Below are 25,935 nucleotides of genomic sequence, written 5' to 3' on the forward strand. Positions count from 1 at the left end.
TTTTTTTCCCCAGTGCTAGAACACAAACTACAGATTTTGTATGTTGAGAATAAATTTCTCATCAGTTGGTAATAAAGACACTTAAGGAAAAAAAGCTGTGCATTTTGGTTTAAACTGAATGCAGTCCTGCTGTAAGAAACAAATCAGCTCTGTGGGCCAAGAGCACCTGCAGCAATAAACAGAGCCTTTGGCTCAGCCACTCAGAACATGCACATAATTTTTGCAAAACAGGCCAAAGCAGATGTACCAACCACTACAGTGCAGTATGCTACACACCTGTACCAGTCATAGAGGTCAATCTGAATTGCCAGCTCCTCCAGAGACAGCTCGTCATTCTTCCAGAAGGGGATCTCAGTTGTTTGCCTGACCAGATTATCCAAGAGACTTTGCAGTTTCTGGACAATTTGCAGGTAGTCTGTCTGCTTCTTGAACATCTCCTCCAAGACGAGCAAGTTTGGTTCCACTGTTTGGTTCAGGGCCACTGCAGTGTCCAGTACCTACAAGAAATTAAAAAAAACCCAAAAATTACAGTACAGGAAGCCAAGGAAGTAAAAGGGAATTCGTTCTTCCCAACAAGTCATGGACAGCTTCCAGATTACCAGCCCTCTGTCTTAAGAGGCTCAGACTGCTTACCCCTCAAAAGCAACTTGAAAGCATTTGTAAGAGAGATTGTTTGCAGTGATGGCACCTCAGCTGAGCCTTAACACACGCACACATTCTACATCAGGGCTGCAGTATGATACCATGAGATTAGAGACAGCACAGGAACAACCAGTGGTACTCAAATGCTACATTTTACTAAGATTTGTCTGCTTTGGCCTGCCCCCTCTCCTGGGTGTGGAGGAGAGAGCTGATCACAAGCTGTTTTCAAGCCTGGCAAAGAGAAGACTTCACTCCACAAGCCACGTTCGCTTGGTTAATTTTAGACAAGCGGAAGAAATCCCCCCGCCACTAATGGAAATTTTAGCACAAACTCCGAGCCCAGATACTGAGAGAAAACAGGAAGAGACTCAGGCACAGCCAGATTCAGGAGGAGAGGTACTGAATGAGGCTGGTCCTTGCCCCAGGCCCGTTTTTGGGGTGCTCACTCACCCTGTCCTGCACGCCGGCCACGGTGCGGTTGGCGTGGCGCAGCGAGTACGTCAGCCGGTGGATGCCGTCGCTGGTCTCCCCATTCCCGTAGAACCCCACAGCAATTCCAGCACTGCAGAGGAAGAAAAGCACCAAAGGGCAGAGGTAAAGCTGAAAGGCAAGTGGGTAACACAGGGCTGACGGCTGCAGAGTCACCTCCCACCAAAGGGAAGGCGCTCCCTCCCGCAGGGAGCTGCGGTCGTGCTGCTGCTCAGTTTGCACCTGTGAATATTCACAGCCAGCAGCTCTCCATGCAGCACCCACAGGGCCCAGAGCAGAACACTACAAGCATATTTCATTTATGATAAAATAATTAAAATCTGTTAGATTGCTGTTTGGGAGCTCAGAACCAGAAATCCAGCCAGTGGCTCCTGTGAGAGATGCCATTGCTGTGCTAGATGCCTTCTCTGAACATGAAATTTTATTACATTTTTTTAAAGCAGGACACAAAGAGCTTGCTTTGACTGCTTGCCCATGGTGGTGGTTCCTCCAGATCCATTTTCCATGCCCTCTTCTCTACCCTGTGAAATATCTATGAACATTATCTTGATTTATCTTCCCATTAGAAACATTTGTGTCACACTGATTTAGAGTACTGGGAAGGGAGGCATAATAACTTACTGGGACAAAAGGCTTATTTATTTTTAAAGCAAGCAAATTTCAAGCTTGCAGACACAATTCAACTCCAGCTGCTTAGCAAATTACCACCTATCAGCTGATTTTCTATAATTGTCCACACATATCAGTCTGCCCCAATTATGAAGTAAACCATATTAGCTTTAAGCCTCACTTAAAGGAGGAAGATCCTGTAAATGAGTTGCAACCAGAGGATTATCTCATGCAAGTCAGCAATACCTCTTCTATGAAGAGATCACTGCAGGAACTCACAGTTCCTCTGCCCAAGCTCATATTTCCTAATAATAGAGGAGGAAAGAACTTGTGAAGGGATCACACAACTAAACCCAGGGCAAACAAACCTTACCAAGACACAGTTTTTCTGTTCCCATGTTATATTTAGCTTGAGAGCACCCAGGACCTTTTCTAGGAAGTTTCTCAAGACACCAAGGTTGTGTTTGTGGCAGTGCAGAGGAAGGAGGAGGTGATGATCCTGCTGTAAATCTAAACTCATTCTGGATGAAACATTTAGTTCCTCCACGACACCTTTGTGTACTGCTCCTGCTCTTGCTCCTCTCCTGCAGGAAGACACATCCATTCCTCCTTGCCTGGGTTCTGCTTCAAAAGAGTGAGCAGAGCAGTGCAGTTCACCTGGTCACATTTCTCCTCATATGTGACAAGAAATAGAAGCAAAGATCATGATCTGGAAGCAGATCCACCAGGAAAATCTGTGTCAGCCTCATGCTTTTTCCAGCAATTGAATCTCCATAAATTATAGAGAGCTTGGCCCATAAAAACCAAGGAGTCTTCTAAGGACAAGAGGCAGCCCTCATAAACAGAAAGAGAGGCAACAAGACTCCTTCTATGTAACTATGGGACTAAATATTCGGCATTAATAAAAGAAATGGGCCTCTTTCTTCAGGAACACCACTCCTCAAACATTTTCCTAATGCAAATTATGCTGATAACTCAAGAGAGAAAAGCCCTCTGCATTCCTCTGGTTGCAGCTATTATCAGAGCTTGATAACACATGCCTGGGGTGCACGGGGGTGGAAGGGATAAAAAAGACACACTCCCCCCTCCCCCTGAAGCACAGAGATTACAAATGCAGAGCTATGCCCAGGATAAGGCATCTCAGCACCCCATCACAGAAATGACAAAACCATGGCTTGGATTTCTCCTTGTCTTATCAGAGCAAAGAAATTCACACAGACCTTTTCAGCCTCCTGAGATGCAGAAAACCTTAGCAGTTGTTTCCACCATAGGCACCAAATAAATTCCAGAACATTCTGGACATTGAATAGGCAGATCTGACCCCTTTAATTAGCGAGCAATTTCTATTCATCCTGTTTACAGCTACTAGAAGCCTATTCTTTCAGCAAAAACTTGGTAAGTGCCCAAAATCTGCTGCTTGGCTCTCAGTATTCCCGGCACAGCAGCACAGTGTTGGTGGGAAAGACTCAGAAACAGCACTCTGAAACAGCAGCAGAATCCTTGGGGATGCTGCACAGAGCAGCCAGGTCGCTCACAGGTACCAGGATGAAGTGCTGGCAATACAAATAAGTGACTTTCAACTCGTTGCCCCGCTGGAGGTAGATCTACCCTGGCAGTTTTTCATAGATTTCCCATCCTGCCCAGTAAAAACCACAGCTCCCACTGCCCTGCCCCTCCAGGCACAGCCACTGCTCCTGAAAGCAAACCCCACAGCACAACAATTGGGATAAAAGCCATCCAATCCAATAATAAACTCCTCCAGACATGAGACTCACACATTCACTGCAAATTACACATGAAGTGTTAATTATTCCATCCCTGCCCTGCAAAAGCCAGCTCTGCATTCCCACCCTGAGCTGGCAAGGACCACTTACACAGCCAGTCCTTTCCCCAGGAGCAGTTTTATGGCTTTTCCCCTTCCTATCAGGGTAGAGAGGGAAGGAACCCATCCCACAAATCTGGGCTGGGGGCAGAGTTGAAGGGCAGCCAGGGGGGAACTGCTGCTGCTGAGCTTTGTTTGCATTTGGCTTCATCTAAATCCAATAGTTGTTTCAAATCCCTGCCCACACACACTGATATGAGTTGCTATTGTTTAAAGCAGATTTAAGGATTTACACTAGTTTTTAACTACCTTTTATATGATTAAAGGGAAACAGAGAGGCTCCTTCTATTTAAGAGCATTCTTTTAAAATAAAAATAGATCAACTCATCTTAACCCAGCAGCATAAGTCCTTGAGGTCATGATAAATCACAAGGCTTCTTGCACGAACCCTGGGAGGCACAGTGGCCTAAGATAGAGCAGATCCATCTCCCAGCACAGGAGGACAAAATCATCACCCAATGGAGGCATTTCTGTCACACAGCCTGGATGCAAGGACAGCATTCCTGAATGACACAGTTCTTCTCTACCCTGGCACCCTCTGGAAGATACTCCAACACATTTTCAGTGCTTCCATAGGAAAGTCATGGCTATTTCTGCCAATCTGGCTTCTGTTTTACCCCCCTTTGAGTGCACACACCCCTCTCCCCTCCCAAATCCCTATTGTCCAATCCTCAATTCCTCCTCCCAAATCCAGACTGTCCCATCCTCAATTCCTCCACCCAAACCTACCTTGGTCAGTCTCCTGTCACTTTCACTGCCACCACCTCTCCTCTGCTTTCCCTCTCACCCATATTTTTGAATAAAATCTTTAAAAATCAATCTATCACAGTCTTACAGGCCATATAAAAAGTTGTTTCTCCTAATCAACACTGCACTTAAAAAGCCACTTGGCTACTCAATAGTTTTGGTAAGTTTTAAGAAACCCACTTATTTAAGTCAAGAAAATTGCACTTTGAGCTTAAAGCCATCACCTCCAGTGATATCACACCCACAGACACCCACTGGGAACACAGAACTCCACAGGCTCTTCCAAGAGCTGTACAAGTGAGATGGAAGAGGTGCACACCAGGATTTCTGTCTTTTCCTACAGATACCACAGTGGGATCTGAACTCCTGCAGGCTGTACACACACTGCAGTATCACTTTTCAGCAAGACTCCAGAAATTCAAGTCTGGAGAGCAGCTTTCCCTTTGTTTGTGCGCAAGAATCACCTGTACTTTGGACACCTAGCTGAAGAACCAGAAAAAATAAAGGAAGTGTAATTCTGAATTTGTTTGCAATGTGACCTGCAAAAAACAAAAAAAATGTTTTCTGCATTTATACATGTTGAACATCAGAGCATTAATCTGACACAGAGAGGATCTCTCTGTGCTTTCTATGATGAGATCCTCCTGCTGTGATACCCACACACACACTGTGACCCTTGGGTACCCAGACAGCAGTCTGCAAAGATGAGCACTAGCCATTCACATCACATCCTTAGAAATGAATAATCTAACTACACCAAGTCATCTTTAATTACAGGAACTTCATAAGAAGAGCCCTTTTTAGACTGCAGGTTCTCAGGAGGAATGTTAATTTGTCTGCCTAATTACCACCTTGCACTTTCACACCAGGGGAAAGTGCTATTACTGGCACTTCATAAAACAAGTTTTTACCATTTATTTGCACCCATTTCTTCCTGATGCCCTCTCCACAAAGCTTTCTCCCCACCTTTGGAGCTGAGGTCCCTTCTGGGAGAAGAAGCATCACCTAAGCAGTGGGTGAGATGGTTTATAGGACAACTCCACATACACAGAAACCAATCAAAATTGGTGAGGACTAGAACTGAAGCATTAATGCAAAAATCCAGGCTAAGCATTCCTGCAGCTTTGTGGCTAGATCAACTAGAGACATTTTGTTGGAAGCTCCTGTTCACCAGTTCTGCCTCAGAATGCTGGCTCAGCATTCTCCCTGCTGTGAGTGATTAGGAAACAGCCAAGCACACAGCAGCACTCACAGCTCAAACAGCCCCCTGGCACTGAGGGAACCCAGAGAAACATGTTCCAGGCACAGCTGGACTCACCAGAGTTAACAGCTCTCAGCTAGGAGGACAAGAGTCCCCTTCCAAGTGCTCAGAGAGAGCAAACCTGCTGCTGGTTGGAACCTCTCACTGCCTCAGCACCCAGCCAGAGGCACAGAACTGCCTCCCAGGGCAGGCAGAGGGTCAGAACAGCCTCATTCCCCATCAGAACAGCTGCTCTGGCTCTTCTGGTGTGTATGACACAGCTGGGATAGGACAGGATCTATCCAGTGGGCTAATCTTTAATCAGTGCTAGCAGAAGTCCCAGGTGGATTCCAGCAGCTGGAGTGGGATTGTTGGGAGCTGTATGTGCATTCCCAGCACAGACTGAGCTCAGAGCATCAACAGACACTGCTCTGGGGGCACTGTGGCATCCAGCTGCTGCAGAGAGGCAGAAAACCAACCTCAGCCCTGCAGGAGAGCAGCAGCACCTCCCTCACCATGGTGGTACCAACCTGCTCTTGCTCAAGCAAGCTGATTTCAGAGAGGAAATTAAGCAGCTAATTTAAAAAGTCAAGAAAAATGATCATCCAATATCACTGTATGTTCAGATAGAACCTTGTGTTATGAACCTTAGTTTTATATGGTTCTGCATTTAATACTTGCAGAAACAAATTGTACACCAAGGATGGGAACAAGTGGCTCAGATTTTGAGGAAGCCTAAGCAGCTTTCCAGCTTGTGGATTTGACAGAGTCACATCAAGTTTAGCAGAATTTATATGCTGCCCTTCCAATGTTAAATTATCTCACAGATGCTCTGGAGAAGTGCAGAATACCTCCTTCTCACCCTTTCCACAACCAAAAACAAACACAGCTACCACAGGGCAGCAGCTGCCTGGGTCACATTTGCTGCATAACAATGGCTAACAAGGGCCTGTAGCAGCAGCACAACTATAAATAGCATCAGCAGAGCTTCTGTAAGAAAGGGTTAGGACCACAGTTCTCTCAGTGGATTGGAATGGATAGAGCTGATCACAAAAATAAAGGTGAATAAGGCTGAGATTTCTTCTTTACAAGCTGTTCTGTGGTTTGCCTTTCCACCCCAGGCACCTACTGGGAAGCAGCAGAGCATAGAAGAGCTCCTTGCAGCAATCCTGGCTGGTACACAAGGTCTCCTACTCAGCCCTCAGCCCCTGCTTCTGCAGGCAAATCCACCCCCAGCTGCTGAACTCACCACAGAATGTCTGCTCTGCTCTGTCTGTTCCAACACTGCAAGGTTTGCTGTTCTCTGAAGTGAGTGCCTTGAGAGAGCAAACACACAAATCCACACTCTGCTCCTGAGCAGCTGAGCCTGGCCTTCAGGGAACCCCTCACCTGCACAGAGATACACGGCACACCCAGCACCCATCAGCAGCCCAGTGCCAAAACAGAGCCACAAGGCACTGCCAAATACAATCACCTCATTGCTCCCTCCTCTCTGACTGGGGGACTGCTCCCAGACCTGCCAGACCCACAGAGGGGCAGCTGAGACCACCTGGAGCCTTGGGCAAGAGTAGATGATGTTTGGAATTGGAGAGAAACGCAAATTGGAAAGTGTTTGATACAGGGCACACATCCAGAGGACTCATTCTGCCCAAGCCAAAACAAGATCACAGGCTCCTTCCCTCCATATCTGCAAACACATCCAAAAGATGCCCCATCAGCCACTTTCTAGGGAATTAACTCCTTTTAAATTCTCCTGCACCCATTCTCCACTAATTACTGATTTTTTCCCTTGGTTTTCAGCAATCTTTCTTTCCACCTCACCTCCAAAAGCTCCTATTGCTCAGTCATAACACCAAACACTGCTGACCCTGGCACCATTACCAGCAGCCCCTGGAGATGGAACATAAATGCAGATAACAAAATGCAGCAGTGTCCTACACAGGCTACAAAACCTGAACATTCCCTCCACATAAACACCAATCCTTCCAAACCCAAAAGAATCAGCTGTGACTCTTTCTTCCTAATCTACTCTCCCACACATAGTGATTCTTTCTGGACACCAAGTTCTGAGAAAATCTGCATTTAGAGCTGATAAATATTTCAGCTGTATCCATCCTGTTTAAGTGATAAGCTCCCAAGGACAGAGGGTCCTTGATTTATCACTTGAAAAGTATCAAAGAGCAGGACATTAACTATTCCTTTTCACATTGCTCAAACCACCAGGCAGCTCTGCAAGCAGCAGAAAGGAAGGAAATATATTATAGACATTTAAAAACATACATAGATCAAATGAAAGAAAGAGGGATTATTGCCAAAATTCGCCAAGTACAGGCAGAGCATTTTGATGCCTTGTGAATGCTGACCTAGAATGTAGGAATGTGCTTCTTGTTTACAGAGTGACAAAACTATCCTTTGTCTCCTTAAAAAGGAAAAAAAGCCCAGAAGTTTCTCTTTTTGATTAGGCAAAAAGACACTTCATAGGACCTAAGGGACTTTACCTCAAACTTAAGGACAGCCAATTAGATAGAAGCTAAAATGTCTTGCTTGAGCAATTTACTAGAAAAAGAAGAGAACTGAGGTTTTCCCAGGCAAGCCTCAAATTTCTAGCTATATATGATTAGAACATAGAGCTAGGTTAACAACATTTTGACACAACAACAATAACTAACAGAACTTTTTCACTAGAACACAAGCTTGATGGAGTTAAAGAATAAAGTAGGGAGTTATTAAAAGAATAACCTCCATGGATCCACCTTGGGCAGTATAAGAGCCCAGCCAGGGCTGCACCCAAGATGAACCAAAATGGTCACAAAATCAATGACAGGTTGTCATTGTTAGGTCAGACGTGACATATACATACGTGATTAGGGTCCAAGAAGAAAAAAGTTTTTATTCTGCATGTTCTCCAGCTTATATACTCTTAACAAAACGTGATCTTAAGTCATTAACTACATTACAATAACTGATTATATTAATTGGTGCAAAGCTATCTTTTCTAATCTGTTTCCATGCTGATGGCCTTGTCTTCTTCCTTTCCATGGATACACTCAAAAATCATCAATTGTTATTTCTCCTATGAACTCAACTTTGCTTGCAGGCCAGCTGTCAAACCCCTCTATAACTGCTCATGGGGTCACTCACTTTTATAAGTTTTGGAAATTTGCATATTGGAATTAATTGTCAATTATAGCTTTAGGATTTGAAGTCCCATCCTTCTTGTTTCTCTCTCTTTAGTCCACGCTGTTTGTGCTCTCGGGCCTGAGATTTGGATCAGTTGTCCTTGGTCTCCAACTAGAGAAGGAATTGTTTTATCTCCCTGCTCTGTGCAGAGAGCTCACCATCCCCTTAATACAAACCCCAGACCCCACATTACAGCAGCACAGAACCTGAAAAACATTAAATCTAAACCCTGAGGCATTATTTGGAGCGTGAGGCCATGGTTCAGGACACAGAGGACGGGGATGGCCGTACCTGCAGACGAGGGTGGCGATGATGACGCACCAGGCCGTGCAGCAGCAGTCAGCATTGAGGTGCTCCTCGCTCTTGCGGTGGCGGCAGCACAGCCAGAAGGAGTAGAACAGGAGGAAGAGCAGGTCCAGAGCCAGGCAGGACAGAGCAATGCCACCCAACAGCAGCAGGGCCTGCAGGGACAGACATGGGGGTCACACAGGCCATGGCAGGCCACGCCAGCCAGGGACATCCCTGTAGTGTTTGTAGGGATCCCCGTGGCAGGCAGAAATGTTGAGGGGGACTCCATCTTATTAGAAGGTTAATTAATTACTTTATTGTACTATATTATTCTATATTATATTACACTATGTTACATTAGATCTAAACTTAATCTGCCAAGCACTGAACTGCACTCATCTCGTGACTCACAGCCCACAGTCCTGACACACACACACACACACACTTAGGCCTCACAGGCCAAGGAAACAAAACACCATCACTCTGGGTAAATAATCTTCCTATTGCATTCTACTTTTGCACAAACACAGACACAGCAAATGATAAGAACTGTTTTTCCTTTCTCTGAGGTTCAGAGAATGTGAATCCCAGAAATATTCTTGGGAAGGATTGTGCCTTGCTTTTCTCTGTGAGGAGAAATGTGGTGACACATACCTACCAAGGCATACCTTGCCAACAAGTCATTTTGTATGCTTGGCACATTGTTAAATTATAAAGAGGTGATTTTTTTGTCCCACTTGCTCCCCTCTGTCCATCCCACTCAACAAAACCATGTTCTGTACCTCAGCAGTAAATAGCTGAGCCATTTTGTATGTCCCAATCTGCAAACAGCCTAAGTTAATCAGAGGGTTTCCTCTTTACTACTGATCACAGGTCAGCAGATTTACAGAACAAAAATACTAATGAAAAAAAAAATAGTGCAACCAGCTGCCTCTATCTGTACAGTTTTTTAATCTTCATGAATAAATATGCAGGCTTATTCATTAGAAATCCAAGTGCATGAGTGGGTTTGAAAGGGGGTGGAATTTATTATACATGCATGAGATTAATTTTTTTTTAAAAGTCAATCTCCATGCAATGCTTCTGTTCAAGGTAGACCTAGAATAAATACTAAACCCCTCCATATACTATCCACATATATAGGTACAACAAACTTGGATGCTACAGACACACTTGCAGCAGTCACAAGTTGAGTTAGTGTGAATAATACCTATTTCTAGTCATGTTCCTGGGAGGAAAGGGAAGTTGTAAGTACTTAACTCCCTCCCAGTTTATTTTTATTTGAAAAATCCTGCCTAAAATCCAAAAATGCAAACCAATTCTGTTAAATAAAATAAAGTTTAAAATAATAAATACATTCCAACACCATATCTAGCCACATTTTCCCACCTGCATGAATCAAGCAAAAGAATGCAATTTTACCCATAAGGATTTTTTGATAAATCCTTGTTACTGGTGACAAATGCCAACTTACTAGAAATAATTTAAATATCTGGAAAGAGCCCAAGTTTCTTACTGCTGCCCCAATATTGGGAATTCAGACATAGATCTGTATCAGCTAACCTAGAACAAAGGCTTGGGTTTTCAAACCAGTATCTCTTTTCCTCCCATGCAGAAATTCCTTAAAGAACATTTATTTGCTTCCTCCTGATTGAAACAATAACTTCCTTCTGATCAAAAAGAATACAACAAAGAATGCTGAGATTAAAGCAAAGAACTTTCACAACTGGTGTGACTGTTTCTAACGGGGTCTGGTAGGAACTTGCTCTTTGTAGGCTTTTCTTTCCACTTTTCCCCCTGCTCTGCTCCATAGGTACTCCCTGCTGGGTGATTATCCTGGCAAACAAGCCACACAGAGTCCAAGAAACATCAGGCACATAAAATGAGGTGCACACCAGCTAAACCCAAGGGTTGCACCACAGATACCCCAAGTAGCCCCTCGCTCTTGGCTTTCCCAGCTTTACAAAACCTCTCATCATTTACAAACCATCTTGGCTTTCCCACCCTTTACAAACCCATCCTTACAAACCCTCTCCCATCCTTTACAAACCATCTTGGCTTTCCCACCCTTTACAAACCCATCCTTACAAACCCTCTCCCATCCTTTACAAACCATCTTGGCTTTCCCACCCTTTACAAACCCATCCTTACAAACCCTCTCCCATCCTTTACAAACCCTCTTGGCTTTCCCAGCTTTACAAACCTTCCCATCCTTTACAAACCCATCCTTACAAGCCCTCCCCAAGCCCACTAAGCTCCCTGGGCTGGGGGAGCTCCCAGGTGCTGCTTTCCCAAACCCAGGAGCAGGGGCTCAGCCCCGCTGTGCAAAGTGAGCTCTGGGACCTCTCCCAGCCAGGAGTGGGGGTGGGAGGAAGGGAACAAGCCCAATCCCCCTTTCCCATGCTTTCTCCAGATGGTGGGAGCTCTGCTGGAGCTGCTGAGCAGAAAGGGGCCTCTGAGAGGGGAGCTGCACTCCAAGCCCTGCGTTCCCCCACTTCTGCAGCCTTGCCACAAACGAGCACTCCATGCTAATTTAACTAGCACACTTGGCATACCAAAGCTCCTCAGGGGTATTCTTTATTTTTTAAACATGTCAGGCTGCTGTAAGGCAAAGCTTTCCTGCCCCGCTCGCCTGCATTTCTTTCTTCACACCCTCAACCCTCCTGCACATGCTAAAAGGCATTAGTGCTGGGAAGACAAGCTCAGCTGCAAACATCCTCCCAGCAACACTTCTATCAGCAAAAAATCCACACTGCAGCTCCAGATGTAGGGGAACCGTCCCCATTGAAAGGAAATAAAAGGAAATACTTTTTAAAAATTCTTAAAAAAAGGAAAAATGGAAGACTGCCAACCAGCAAGCAACCTGAAGTCCTTGCTTTGAAGGGACACTTAATACTTGCTTTAAATTTGCATCTGGCCAGAAGGACTTGGCTGGCCACTATACCACAATCTGCATTCAATTTTCCAGAGAATATTTGTTTTCCATTAATGGATATGTGCCATGACAAGTGAAATCATCCAGCAGAGCAGTTATTAATCTTTCTGACTGATGAGTCAGTTTAGGACCCAGGAACTGGCAGGCAGTGAAAGCCTGGTCACAACCAAAGATATTCCTCTGCCTGCTTGTCAGGATTAAATGACAGTATTTAAAAAAGGGGGGTTGAGGCTGGATAAACCCTTAGACACTCTATCCTGCACCAGTAAATCTGGGACTCGGTTATCCAAGGCCACATTATCCCAAGTAAATGGAAAATTATGCACTGGGCCTTTTGCCACAAAAGAGCATCAATTTGTCTTCGAACATTTGCTGAGCTATCAGAACCTTTATAGCAAATGATGCATGAACTGCCCTTACAGGAAGATGGAGACAACTTGGAGGAACAGCATTTTACCACTGCACTGACACTAATGGCAGAAGTGGACACAGAGCAGTCCCTGAAAATGAGAGTAAATGCAAGTGGTGTCCCCAGACTGGCAGGAGACAAAGCTACAATGTCAGGAAGCGCTTTCAAAATAAAAGCTGCACACAGGGAAGTGACCACAGGAGCACTGCTGGCTTGGAGAGGCACCACAGAACCTGAAAACCCTCGGTGTTGGGCAGGGATGGTGCTGCAATGTTAGCACCCTTCCCAGCTCCAGTGTGGCTGCCAGGATTTGTGGTGTTTGCCACCTGCATGGGAGTAGGAAGCCAAAAAAGGGCAGAAAATATCTAGAGCCTCATGGAGAGAAAGGGGAAACACAAAGCTCAGCAAAAAAATCCTCCACAAAGCTACCCAGGGGCTGGTCAGCTCTTCCATGGGGTGTGGTGTTGGTATCATTAATAAGGACTCACATGCAGATCAACCTTCAGTTTGATCAGTCCCTGCTCTCCATGTTACTGGGGATCAAATAAACCAAGATACAGCCTGGTTTGCTGGATCAAAATCTCCCATATGAAACAGCCAGGATTTTTGCAAATTCCAAAGGGTGATCCACACGGTTAGTTATCCAAATCTATCTATGGACTGTGGTCCTGCAAGGCTAATTTTAGCTGCTGAAACTGCACTTTAGGGAGGTATATTTCATCCCATCCAGCAGATGAAGTCACAAAGAAAGGAGATCTACATAAGAACACAAGAAAAGGGATGTACAAGATATATTTACTTCCTTTTAAAGGGGGAAAACCTAAATAAAGCCACAAAGCACCACAGTGCAGGAGGTAAACTCTGGGTTGCATTCATGTTAAATGTCAAGGTTTACCACGGCATTAAATGTTATTTGCTCATCACCTGACTTTACAGAGAAGGGTTTAGTGACTCTTCTTCACATGACCATGTTGCCTCTGCCACGGAGATTATTTGGCACAAAATGTCCTGGCAGCAGAATAGGTTTAAGAAATTAATTCTGAATACTCAAGGGCTCAAAAGGGCTTGTATTATCAGGTACAAGTCTTACCAATCTCAATTCATCCAACTTCCAATTACCACACTCTTTAGACCTTAACTGCAGTAACAGCAGCAGAGAATAGTGAAAAGCTCCTCACATGGAACAGATGATTGCTATTTTACTGCCAGTTGGAAAGTCTACCAAAACTCCTAAAGAAACTTGAGAGCAAAGCTGAAGCCTTCAGGTGGTTCCTGAGAAGCAGATTGCAGATTCATTTTTAATTTTCCATCAATGATTTTAAAGGTATTTTATCTTAAAACATCGTTTCAGCCCACAGAACAAAAAGAGCTACAGCTTTTGAGCACCTAAAGAACACAGCTGTCCTAATCACTGCCAGATTGAGAATGGTTTACCTTAAAGTCATCTTTTGCCAAACAAAGCTTTCCATTGAATCTGCAGCTAGTAATCTTTCTGTATTTCCATGCAGTGACTTGAGATAGTGATAATAAAACAGAGAGAGGAGGTTAAAGGAGTGTGGGAAGAGAAAAACGTTCACCCAGAAGAACAAATGAAGCAACCTGGGCTGCTGCCAAAGGAGCACTCATCTCTATTTATTCCATGAAGGACGGAAGTCATCTTAGCAAGAAAAGAAACTGCTGTGGGATAGTGTCATGCCCACACTACTTCCTACACTGCTTTTTTTTCTCCTTCCAGACTCCAGGACATCTCTCTAAAAAGCTTATGTACTCACAGATGATAAGCAGTTATGTTCTACCAAGCTATTTTTTAAATATCTTTTTTGACTGCTGGCAACACGAGGAACACCCTGACCTCCTCATCAACTTGTTCTGAACATGCTGTGTGTTCAGAGATTTGATTTTCAGTACTTAAAGTGCTGTACGAGGTGTTTGTTGAGGTACTTGAGTGTCTGGGGATGTCACTCATGCCACAGCCCCTCCAGAGGGGTGGGGAACACAGCCAGCCATGGACTGGCCAGTGGAAGGTGGGGGAGGATGTGGAAACACTGCTGATGTCAGCACTAAAGCATCCCTCTCTCCTCCCAGGGACAGCCCTTCCCAGGCCAATTACTGCTCTCAGCACTGCAGGAGCAGAGCTGGGCAGGAAATGTGCTCTGAAGGGGCTTTTCCCACAGTGCTGAGATGAATTCTCTTCCATGAGGGGTCCCTGTGCAACAGGGAAGAGCTCCATGGAAGCAGAGAACAGGTTCCACTGCCTCATCCCTTCTACAGACATCTCCCACAGAAAGCACACTGCTAAGGGAGTGCAGATCACAGATATATTTAGGGCAAGTCCACACTGGAGCAAGCAATATAGGCCAACACTTTGCCTTTAGCTTTTTTTGGCTATTGGCTTTCCTTTCTGGAAAGCAGGAAATGCCAAGGATTGTGTCATGCTTTTTTTCTGTTTGTTTTTTTTTATTTAAAAACACCTTAAGACAATACAGCAGACACATTGGAATAAAAACAGATCTGCAGCTGAAACCTGTGTTAGCACAACTCCATCACTCAATTCCACTTACCAAGCTGGTTAAATGAGCAGGGCAGTTTCCCCAACACTGCAGAGCTCTCTACATAGGCATGGGCATTATATAGTTAATTGGTATTAGAGCTGTGAACTAAAGCCACTTTAACTACAAATGAGTGTTCACACAGGGATTTAATGTAGTTTAGCTAGAATGGCCTTGATTCAGTGTAGTTTAGTTCACTTTAGTGCATTTAAAGTAGTTTGACTAATCTGTTTTGAATTTATTCCTCCAGCTAATTCAGATTAATTTCTCAAGTGTAAGCAACAACTAAGAACAAGGCTAGGTTGATTAAAGATTCATCATCATTTCCTCCATACTAACATTGTGACCTCTTATTTCATAATTAAAGACTTTCAACTCTGCCTTTATATTTGGTCCAATTCACAGAGGCCAGCAGTGTAGAGGCCAAAAAGACACAGCTTACTGACCCTTGGCTCATTGCAGCAACCAACTCAACAGAATCACTGTGAGGGTTTTGAGAGTTGTGGCTGAATAATAAATATACAGCTCAGGTGTGTCTGCACCTCAGCTGCCACAGGTTACACATGGGCAGGTGCTGGAATTCATCAGAGCAGCTCACATCACACACCAAAGAGAGATGGAAAGCACAGACTAGAAAGGATTTGCTCAACAATTGTGTTGGATATTTCTCCCTGCCCATGAATGTAGATCTAAGCTGTGCTAATCAGCAGCAAACACTGAGGTCCTATTGGGTTGAAGTCAAATAACAATGCATTTATTCCCTTAGTTGTTACCAACTCAGCAACATCTCCGTCTTACTCAGCAAGGAAACATTCCCAGAGGTTAGATGTTCTTATCCCTGGTTTCTCCAATGTTCTTATCCCTGGTTTCTCCACAGTGCTGGCTGAAAACCTCTGCGCACTACAGCAATGAAAAGAATGAGACACTCTCACCAAACTCAGTTTCCACTGACAGGTCCCCACAGACTAAATCTTTATTAAATGAGGCTTAGCTCAGAACTGGCAGCTTGTCAAATGAGCATTCTCGCTGAAAAGGCGGATTTCCTTTCTGGGGATTCTGCAAATTCCCTTGCACCACTCTAAAAAAAACCCACACCACCACGGATGCATCAGTGCTCCTGCAGGTCTTTGCCCCAAATCCCAGCCCAGCAAAATGTGTAAGAATCCTCATGGGAACAGGTCTTCAGCTTCAGAAGGTTATTTCTTCTTAGTATTCCCAGCTAGACAAAGCTACAGCCATTAGTTTTGTTAAAAGGCAAGGATCAGATAACTTTTTGGGATATTGAGGTGAAGGGCACCAGAAGGGTAGCTGGAGGAATTTGGCAGGAATCCTGCACCACTCAGCTCACCCATGGCAGAGCCACACAACCCCACCAGACATTCCTTTCCCACAGCAGATTAGCTCACACATTCCCACCCAACAGCAGCTCCTCTCCTCCAGGTCTTTTAGAAGCCACTTGACTTCCTTGCTTAGAAAACTGCATCACCCATTAATGCCTTAAACCACAGGCTCCTCACAAGGCAATTTTCCAGCAAACTGGATAATGGAAAGAAAGCCTATGCTATAAAGGAAGTATGAATTTAATGCTCCTACAGCTCAGGGCTAAGCAAGCAGTGCATGTATAACCTGGCTGGGGCTCAAGTGCTGTATAAATTCCCACACCAAGAGAATTCCCCAGCCCTCCAGCAGGAGCTCAGCTTTGCTCCTGCAGGCCTGGAAGTCCCTGAAGGAAAAACGTGGCAATGCCTGCAGGCAGGGAGCTGGGCACAGTTGCAGAGCCCAACACGTGAGTGAGGCAGCACTGGTGCCTCAAAAAAAATTAAAAAGGAAAAAGAAAAAAAAAAAAAAAAAGAGCAGGAAATGCTTAGGCCTGAAGCCCAGTGATTTAATCCAATTTCCATCCTTTTTTCCCTTCCCCCTCCTACAATGTGCACTCTCAGAGACAATACACTTCATTTAGAGGGGAAAAACATGATCTCTCCTAAGTGCCTGTCCTTACACTCTATCAAGCCAAGTGCTGGGACACTGCTTTTTTTTTTTTAATCTATGATGGCCATTCATGCTTTGGCACAGACAGCAGCCTCAAGGGTTTTCTTCCAGGGCCCCAGCTGTACAGAGTTTGTGCTTTACTCCACGTTAGCTGTTCTTCAGCTATTGCTGCTCCTTATTAGATTTGGGTTTCAAACCCAAGTGTTCATCCTGCCCCTGTGAATTTTAAGAATTCTTCACAAAGATTGGGCCTTCCACTAGAGGTAATTACAGGCATCAATCTACAAGTCTTCCATTTTTCTGCAGAACCCAAACCCTGTCCTTTCCAGGAGACATGGCACCAGTTCAGATTAAATGCAGTATTTAGGCTCACAGCAACTTCTTGATCTTCTTAATCATCTCTTCTTAAACCAGACAACCAAATCTGAACTGATCAGCCACTGTGGAGTTTGAAGACACTGAGCCCAATCCTCGGCTCTGATGTCCTGGCAGGGAGGTCACTGCAAGCTGTCACCAGTATTTTGCCATTTCTGTCAGGAAGAGGATAAACAAGGCACTGGGGAGGGAGAGGAAAGAGCATGGAAATGAGCAGAGCCACCCCAAAGTGGAACAGAAAACAAATCTTTGTCCCAGTGGTGGAAACTCTGCCCAACCCACCAACAGGGTTAGCCCATGCCCTCAGCAGGAATGGCAGTGTTTCCATGAGCATGACCACTGCAGATAATGTAGTTCTGCTCCCTTGTGCCATTATTTTGCATTATTTTGGACGTGCTGCTTTCTCTTCAGGCACTATTTTAATCCCACTTATGTCTTGAGAGTTTTGGCGCTGAGCATCTCCAGCTGCACGCTATAAACTCAAGCAGAACATTTGCTGCACTGAGCCACAGAAGTTACACAGAATAACAGAGAGAGAATCCAAATTGGAATGGAAACTCTTAACATCACATTGTTTCTAATGTTAGACTTGAAAGGCAACTTTATGTTGCCTTTTTTTTAATATATACAACTTGTTCCATATCATTAGCACAATGAAGAGGTCTTTTTCTAAACTGCAGCTATTAGGAAAAAGTCTAAGTGAGAAGCTGTAGCACACACTTTGACATTTGAAGGCACCAGAGTTTAAAAAAAATTAAAATTAATTAGAAGGGAAAGAGGTACTTTCTAGCCAAGATTATAAATCCACTGCAAATGGCTTCATAAACTGCTTTTATTAGCACTGAAGGGACAGGAAGGTAAGCAGCAATAATTGGGCTTCAGCATATGTGTCAGTGATGGCAATGGGTAATTTTAGTGTACTCAGGTGTCTCTGACAGGGAGATCCACATCCAGTTTGCACTCAGTTTGCAACCTGAAGTTAATCCTCAGCATAAGGAGTGAGAAGTTTTGGAACAACATGAAAATAACCACCAGGAAAACAACAGAGCACTGAGTTTCCATAATATTTACCCTGTCCAGCTTCACTGGCATTTGCCTACACAAGTGAAGCAGGTCAAAAGGCTGTTTACACAACAAAAACTGAGCACAGCTCACAATGCACTGTAATTGAGAGAAACAGCTCTCCTGATTGCATTAGCAACCAGCCTGGTGTGGCTGCCCCAAGGAGTGACCTCTGGGAGGGACAAAGGACAGAATCAAAGGCACACTGCCCTACATCCTCAGAAAGCCATGGCCCACTGTGCTACAGCCAACAGCCCACATGACATCTTCCTTAAAATAATTTGTATGTGAAGTCAGCTTCAATGCAGTATGTGGGTCATGTGGAGAGGCTGTGAAGAGCTGGGAAGGGGCAATATCCCATAGGGAGCTGGGGAAGGGAGAACAGAGACCTCTGACCCATCTATTGACTGTGTGCCCACTGACCTCCTTGCACAAACAATGCAAACGTGCCTTTTAACTGCCACAGACAAACAGGTGCCACACTTCTCACCATAAATTCACTCCAAACTGCCTCTTTCAAGAGTACTATAGTCAGAGTTTAAAAAAAGAAATATTTTTTTTTAAAAACAGGGGAAAGAAAGGGAGGAAATCTCTTCCTTCAACTTAAAACTGCACCTTCCTTCCCACGAAAAAGTGCAGGAAACATTTCAATTTCAACTCTTCTTTAGTTTTATTTTGGGGTTGAGTTGCCTTTTATTTCCTTTTCTTTCTTTAAAGGAGAAAAAAAGCTCTCAAAAAAAAAAAAAAAAAAACCACCCTCAGGGACAAAGACTACCAATACTCACTACTGAGAACCTTCAAACCTATGAAAAAAAAAATACCATAGAGGGACTAACAGGGGAAGCAGATTAAAAAACCCATCCAAGCTAGCCAAGACCCACCACAGCCACAGCTGGAGCCCATGTTTCTGCACCACTGACAGCACTGGGAGTGCCATTAACCACTTCTCCTCAGCCTGGGCAAGGGAGGCTGGGGAGCTCAGAAAAGCCTCCTGCAGGCTCCTGGCCAAATGTGAAAAGGGATTAGGGCCTGCTCAGGCTGCTGCCCTGAAGGGAAATGCAATCTGAATAAGGAGTTTTCTTTGCAGCTCTTCCCAGCAGCAGAGCAGAGCTGCAGATGCTCCTCTCACAACCAGAGTGAAGTTCCCCCTCAAGAGCAGCATTCTGGTGAGTGGTCACTGCCTCACCCTCTGCTTCTGCTCCCCAGCATCCTCCTGACAAAAGGGGAGCCCACGCTTTTTAAATTCACCTCCTGAATGTGAACAGGGACACAGCTAACAACAGATGCTCTCATAGCTTAGACTCCTTGCAATTAAAGGCAAATCTGACGCCCCAACACACATCCACAGAGGCATCAATCTCACCCTGTGGCTCTGCCTCAGCAGCTCCTCTTGCAGTCTCCTCATTTCCCCGCGGGGCTGGGGGAAGAGGGGAATCTGTCTCCTTTCAACTGTTTCAAAGCTGTTTAACTCTCTTAGGGTTTGCCTGCAAAGCTGAAAGCTGTCATGGACCGCTGGCCTAAAAAGATTTAAAGCACTTGGTTTATAACAACTATTTAAAGACAAACACACCCCACTTTTAGCTTCCTTTACACAACCAAGTTTTGGGATATATAGGAGACAGGGCTATTTGGCTGTAATAGAGGTTACATCAGTTAAAAGGAGGAAGTGTTTGCCCCACTGTGTCCTAACAGGATTTTTCATTAGTTGCTTTGCTTTCCCATGACATACACATCATATTCACTAGAAATCAATGCATTTTATAGGTAATTTAATACACACACACAGCCTCCCTTCAGAGATCCTTTTATCCTGCTCATGGGATCAGTGCTGGTGGGATTCCTCGAGTTCCTGCACTGATATTCATTCATTCAGCAATTCTTCTGAACCACAGAGATTGATTTTTCAGGAAAGTTCCCAGAGTTCTCTTAGAGGTTCTGCCTGCACTTATGTCATGGCTATATTTAAAGAAGGAATCCCACTAAAGTGGTTTATAACGTGCTCTGGCAGGACAGTGTAGACAGAGCTAAATCCTATTAAGCTACTTAAGTTGCTTTCCCCCTCTGAAGTCATCTGTCAAATGCTGCTCCTAGACATAGCAGCCAGCTATCAAACTGGCTTATCAAGAGCCATGCTTAAAACACCAGACAAAACTGTAAAATGCAATCATCACACACATGGGGAAGAGAAACTGGGGCAGTGTGCTGTTCCAGTAACCTCCTGGGATCCCAGAGGGTGGAGAAGGCTGGTGATTAGCTTTTCATTACAGCTAGATTGTAACCCACTTGCACACCACTGGACCTTATTAAAGAGAAAATAATAATGACTGTGTCTTTAATGTCAGCCTTGACTCTTCTGAAAGCACTGTATGGACAATACATGAATGTGAAGCATACTTTTAAAATAGAGATCACACTAACAGGGCAGGAGGGGGTACCTGGCAAAACAAAGCACCATTCAGCCTTAACTCAGCACCCCACAGAGAGGGGGAAAGCAGCATTCATGGTTATTTCATCTCCTTTCCCACTAACTCAAAAATAGGCACCACAGAGTCCTGAAAGGTTAATTCCCATAAATGTTAAATGTCCACATTTAAAGCTCCAGCTTTAGAGCACTCACTCCACTGTGTCAACACATCGCTGCTGCTGTGACAACACACTGCTGAGATTTCAGAGACAAACCCCAATTCCACACATTCCATACAACAATAGAAAACAATAGGCTGGAAAAGACCTCTGGAGGTCACTGTAGTGCAACCTGCTGCTTAAAGCAGGGCTCATTTAATGAATGGGGCTGCTCAGAGTTTTCCCTGGGCAAGTTTTGAGTGTCTCTAAGCTCGAGTTCCCAAAGCTTCCCTCACCCTGCTCCAGCACTATAAAAAAATGCTCATAAGTGGCAGCACCCATGTTACATTTCCCATTTCAGCTTGAGGTCGTTGTCACTTGTCCTTTTGCTGGGCAACTCTGAGAAGAGCCTGGAACCATCTTCTTCTTCAGTTATGCAAATGCTGCTCACAGATCTGTCATTTCTCCTTCTCCTCTCCAGGCTGAGGGGTCCCAAATGTCCCAGCTCCATTCCCAGGTCAGCCTCATCTCATCTTTCCCTACACATGCTCCAGCTCACCAGCAGCTCTCCTGCACCAGGGCCCCAAGGAATGAGGCAGTTACACAGAATTTATGCTGGCACACAACTGGAAGAGAGTCCATGCCTGTGAAATGGCTGATGGCCCCACTTTAGGGCTACTTTCAGCTTGCTTACAGGCCTGGCCAAAGAACAACCCTTCAGAGCTTGGGTTTGCCTCCAGCTGCACGTCCCACCCCACCCGACAGGGTCACCAAGCACCAAGAGGTGACAGATTTGCCCCACACTGGGAGTGAGAAGCACAGCAAGCATCATCAGAGTCAGTCTCAACAGCATTCATGTTATTGCTCAAAACAACACAGAAGACAGCTGAGGACAGAGAAGAGGAAAGGCAGGGCAAGGCAAAAAGCAGCAATAGGGAAGTTACATGCTTCAGACTGAAAACAAGGCACCTGGGGAGGTATTTGGGATCCCAGCTGCAGGGATGCTCCTGCATCCCATTGGCTGCTGCCTCCTAGAGCTGCACAGCAACGAGCTGGAGCTGGAGGCTGCCAGCTCACATGGGAGAGAGCTCCCAGCTCAACCCCTCCTGTCATCCCCAGAGCCTGCCCAGCTCACCCTGCCCAGCTCATCCCAGCATTGATCCCTGTCCCAGCCCAGGGTCAGACAGCCAAAGGAGGCAGGAGTTCAGTTAAACAAACCAGCAGCCACTTTTTGGAACCCTCCAATCAAATCTCTTTTATTTCTCTTTAGGTCCTCATAAACTGGCATCTCTAATTGATCTTCATCAGGTCCTGGTAAAAGAAAAAATCCTGTATGATTCCCAGAGTGCAGCTCCCTTTCCACTGAGAGGGGAGGTTTGGGTATGCTCTTTTTTCACATATCCAAAATAAGCCATCTAGAGCTTTCCAATAATCATTTTTCTGTTGATCTATATTCTCCCAAAATGTGGAGATTTCTGGGATGCCAAAGTAAGGATTCTTGCCTGTATCCAAGAATGTAGGGTAATCACATGTTTTATCTTGGTCCTCAGCTCAGGTTTTCCTTGACAAGCAAGGCAGAACTGCAGGAATAAGGAGGGGTGGAGGGGAAGGGGTAAGATGTGCAGCTGTGCTTGTGCCTCACACAGCTCAGAGAAGTGCTGACACCCAAAAGGGATTAATACTCCTCAAAGGCAGCACCACACAGCACAAGTGCTGCTTCTGGAGGCGTTGCACTCCATTAATTCAGGAAAGTGAGGGAGGAAGTGGTCTCAACAGAGAAAGCTGCCCAGCCCCAGCTTCCCTACAAAAGTGCTCCAATCCCAGCGTTTCAGACCACACCAAGGTTTATAATAGAAAATCAGAGTTCTCAAAGAGCAAGCAGGAGAGAGCACAGAAAGTGACATCATGTGGGAAAGCAGCTGATCCAGCTGCTGGGCTCACCCCAGCACAGGCACAGAGCAGCTCAGGAATGGGATGAGGAGGGGCCAAGCTGGCTCTGGTGCCTGAGCAGCACAGGTCCCAGCAGGAGAGCTGGTTACACCTTCCCCCTTGCACAACAACCCAAACCAAATCCCCAGCAGATCCAAACAAAAATTCATCTAAAATACAGAACTCAAATGCAATGATTTGCAGGCTCTAGCACAAAAATCTCTTGAATTCTCTCCATCCCCAGGTCATTATCTTCCAGGAGCATTTAGAGCCAAGAAAAGAATGAACTCCTCTGCCCTATTTCCCAGCGTGTGCAGGAGCAGCTCATCCCCTGAGCAGTCACTGTTTATTGATCAGGTGCTCAGGCTGTGAAATCCCCCAGGGCTCACTCTGAGCCTGCCCCACTCAGGGAGGGAAAGCAGCAGCACCTCTCCCTGTTTGCCATTACACAACTGCACCACAGCAATTGTTTGTGCAGCCAGGAACACCTACCTGCTTCCACTATTTATAAACCACTGCAGGAACAACTGAGTTCTGTGTCACTGCCTGCCCTGAATTGCCTGCCCTCAGCTGATCAAACAGCACTGAGGCAGATGAGAAGCACCAGCATGAAGTCAAATAGACAAATTTGGCTCCTGAACACCCAACTCTGCACTGAAACAGGAGCCCCTGAAGCAATCCATGCTGGGGATAGAACAAAGAGCAAATTTAATATCTTAAAGGCAAAACCCACAGGTTTCCTGCATGCAAACACACACACACCCATTGCTGCTATGGTTGTCTCAAACAGGAAAAAGCTCCAAGAAATGCAGCACCTTCATAGACTTTCTTGTCAAAGAGGAGTAGATCCTGCCACCCTACTAAGTACTAAAACAACTTAAAAGTTTTTAGGGACTAAAGGTACAAATTCATTTGAAAATCGGTCACATCTGCTGTTGGTTGCTTTGAGCAAAACTACTTGTAAAGGCATTTGACAAGCAGACAGCTAAATATTAGATTTCTTTATTACTTTGGCAGTAGCCAAAAAGGTCTGTAATCATTTATATGGGCACTGTTCTCAAGCTTATAAATTACTGTTATTTCTGAATCAACTTACTTTTACTTCAACAAGAAAAAAAAGAGGTAAAAAGCACAGTTTTAATAAGTGAGACCTCTCCAGTTTTGACAAAGCACTACTTTCCTCATTAACAGCTGCTGCTACATATGAAGGTGTCAGACTTTTTTATTTTCTTCTCCACCATCACAGCTGAACATTTAGCAACAGAAGAAAAACAAGAAAGCCACCATGAGAAGCTGTGACAATTGAGGCTGTGATGGGCAGTGTGGCTCTCCCTGGGCCCATGCAATCACTCCCCACATCCCAGCTGTGGCCTCTGAGCTGGACACAAGGCCACTCTTACTAGACCAGCCAGGAAAATGAAGCAGCAGGTAGCACAGCAGCTTCCAAAACCTGACATCTAGCCTATCCACAGAGGGAAGATAGCCAGGTTTCCCTCTATTTTCTTCTCCTTTTACAAAAAAAAGCTGCAAATCCCTATGTCCTCAAGGGAGACTGACTTTGATATGCACTACAGAAATACCAAGATGTGTTGTTTAGGTGAACTACCCAGAGGTCACCATCTCCCAGCTGACCTGCTGGAGCAGTGAAGCACAGCAGACACAGCTCCACACTAACAAGCAAGGCTATTTCTGCTGCTCTGCTTGATGATCAAAGCTTCTCCCTAAAATAATAACATCTCCAAGACCAGTTTGGTATCAGCTGAGATGGGAAGAAGACCCTTCCCTTTCAGGAAGCAAACACCACACAAGCTTTGTGTTAAATTGATGCACAGCAGCCTTATTAAAACCTGCAACTAACTTAATCAAGGAATTCTAATATTCATAACCGAACTTAAAAGCACTACCCTCTGGGATAGCAGAGAATTTCCCCTCAAAGACTGTTCACCTCACTGACAGTCATGTTGCTTTTCATAATCTTGTTCACAAATTCAATCAAACTCCAGATAAAATCTAATCAAGTTGGACAAGCTGAATTGCAAGGGCTGTCGTTTCAAGTCCTTTAACAGGAGGTCAGCTCAAAGTAAGCCTCTGATGTCCCAGGACTTGAGCAGGATTATTTCATGTAGTTCATTGCTCTAGGCACCAAAGATCATTTTAGCTCCCCAAACTATTTTTAATACTCACTCTAGTGGAGCATTTGATCTGTAGATAAGCTAGGTTTAGTCTGCAGTCTTTTTTGCTCAAATCCTCAGTGATTTCTCCAGGCACAAAAGTGGCTCTCTCAGGTACAGGAAAGAACAGCTATTCACAAAACTTCATTATTACAATTGTTCTTCAACTGAAGTTTGTCCCTCTGGAAAACATCACCATCCTTGAGAACTACTGCTAGTGTGGAGACACTGACCACTCCAAAGCAGACATAAAAGCACCCAGACTGCCAGGGCAAAGCATTAAGGAAGCCCTCATCATTCACACTCAAGGCATGCTGGTCACTTTGGTCTGCCCTCTGGAGACACCCTTTTCCTTTTCCCCTCAACTGAAAAAACAAAATTGAAGCCATAGCCAAGATTTAGATCCTTTGGCTACTCCCCAGCAAACAGGCACTAGGAAAAATTTACTCCCACAGAAATTAAATGAGAGAAGAAGCCTTTTTATAATGATTCAATCCAAGCTAAAAGATTCATGAAGCATGAACATAACTTATGATCTTGAAAATAAAACTCTTAACTCTTTTGCATGCATGCTGATATTGTAAGAAAATAATTACTCAAGTGGTTCTTGGTTCTAAAGTTAACTTTAAATTCCATCTATGGAGCCCAGGAAAAACTGGATAACACTTAAATACCTTACATGACAGTGTGACATTGCAAACCAGTGTGACCAGGTTAAAGCATGTCCAGCCATATCCCACATGTGGCTGTCACCTCACTGCCTTCCTTCTGCTCAGCAATAAGAATCCTGATTCAGACTAACACATCTGATGCAGATTCAAGGCAACTCACCCTATGAAAGTGGTGTTGATGAAAACAATGCTTTCATAACAATATT

The 25,935-nt window shown here is 44.8% G+C and overlaps 1 protein-coding gene across 2 annotated transcripts in view; it reads right to left on the minus strand.

The window, feature by feature from the left end:
• The window catches only part of TTYH3 (tweety family member 3), a 69,377-nt gene that overhangs the window by 22,210 nt on the left and 21,232 nt on the right, over window positions 1-25,935 (minus strand). For both annotated transcript variants that reach the window (XM_054270610.1, XM_054270609.1), the window contains exons 2-4: window positions 9,081-9,250; window positions 1,093-1,204; window positions 277-497 (exon numbers count right to left, since the gene is read on the minus strand). In XM_054270610.1, coding sequence (XP_054126585.1) covers window positions 277-497; window positions 1,093-1,204; window positions 9,081-9,250 — 503 coding nt within the window. The remainder of the gene's footprint in view (window positions 1-276; window positions 498-1,092; window positions 1,205-9,080; window positions 9,251-25,935) is intronic.

The sequence above is a fragment of the Melozone crissalis genome, unplaced genomic scaffold (genome assembly GCF_028551555.1).
Source record: "Melozone crissalis strain CALT ecotype California unplaced genomic scaffold, PUWL_Pcris_2 ptg000012l_1, whole genome shotgun sequence".
Classification (NCBI taxonomy): Eukaryota; Metazoa; Chordata; class Aves; order Passeriformes; family Passerellidae; genus Melozone; species Melozone crissalis.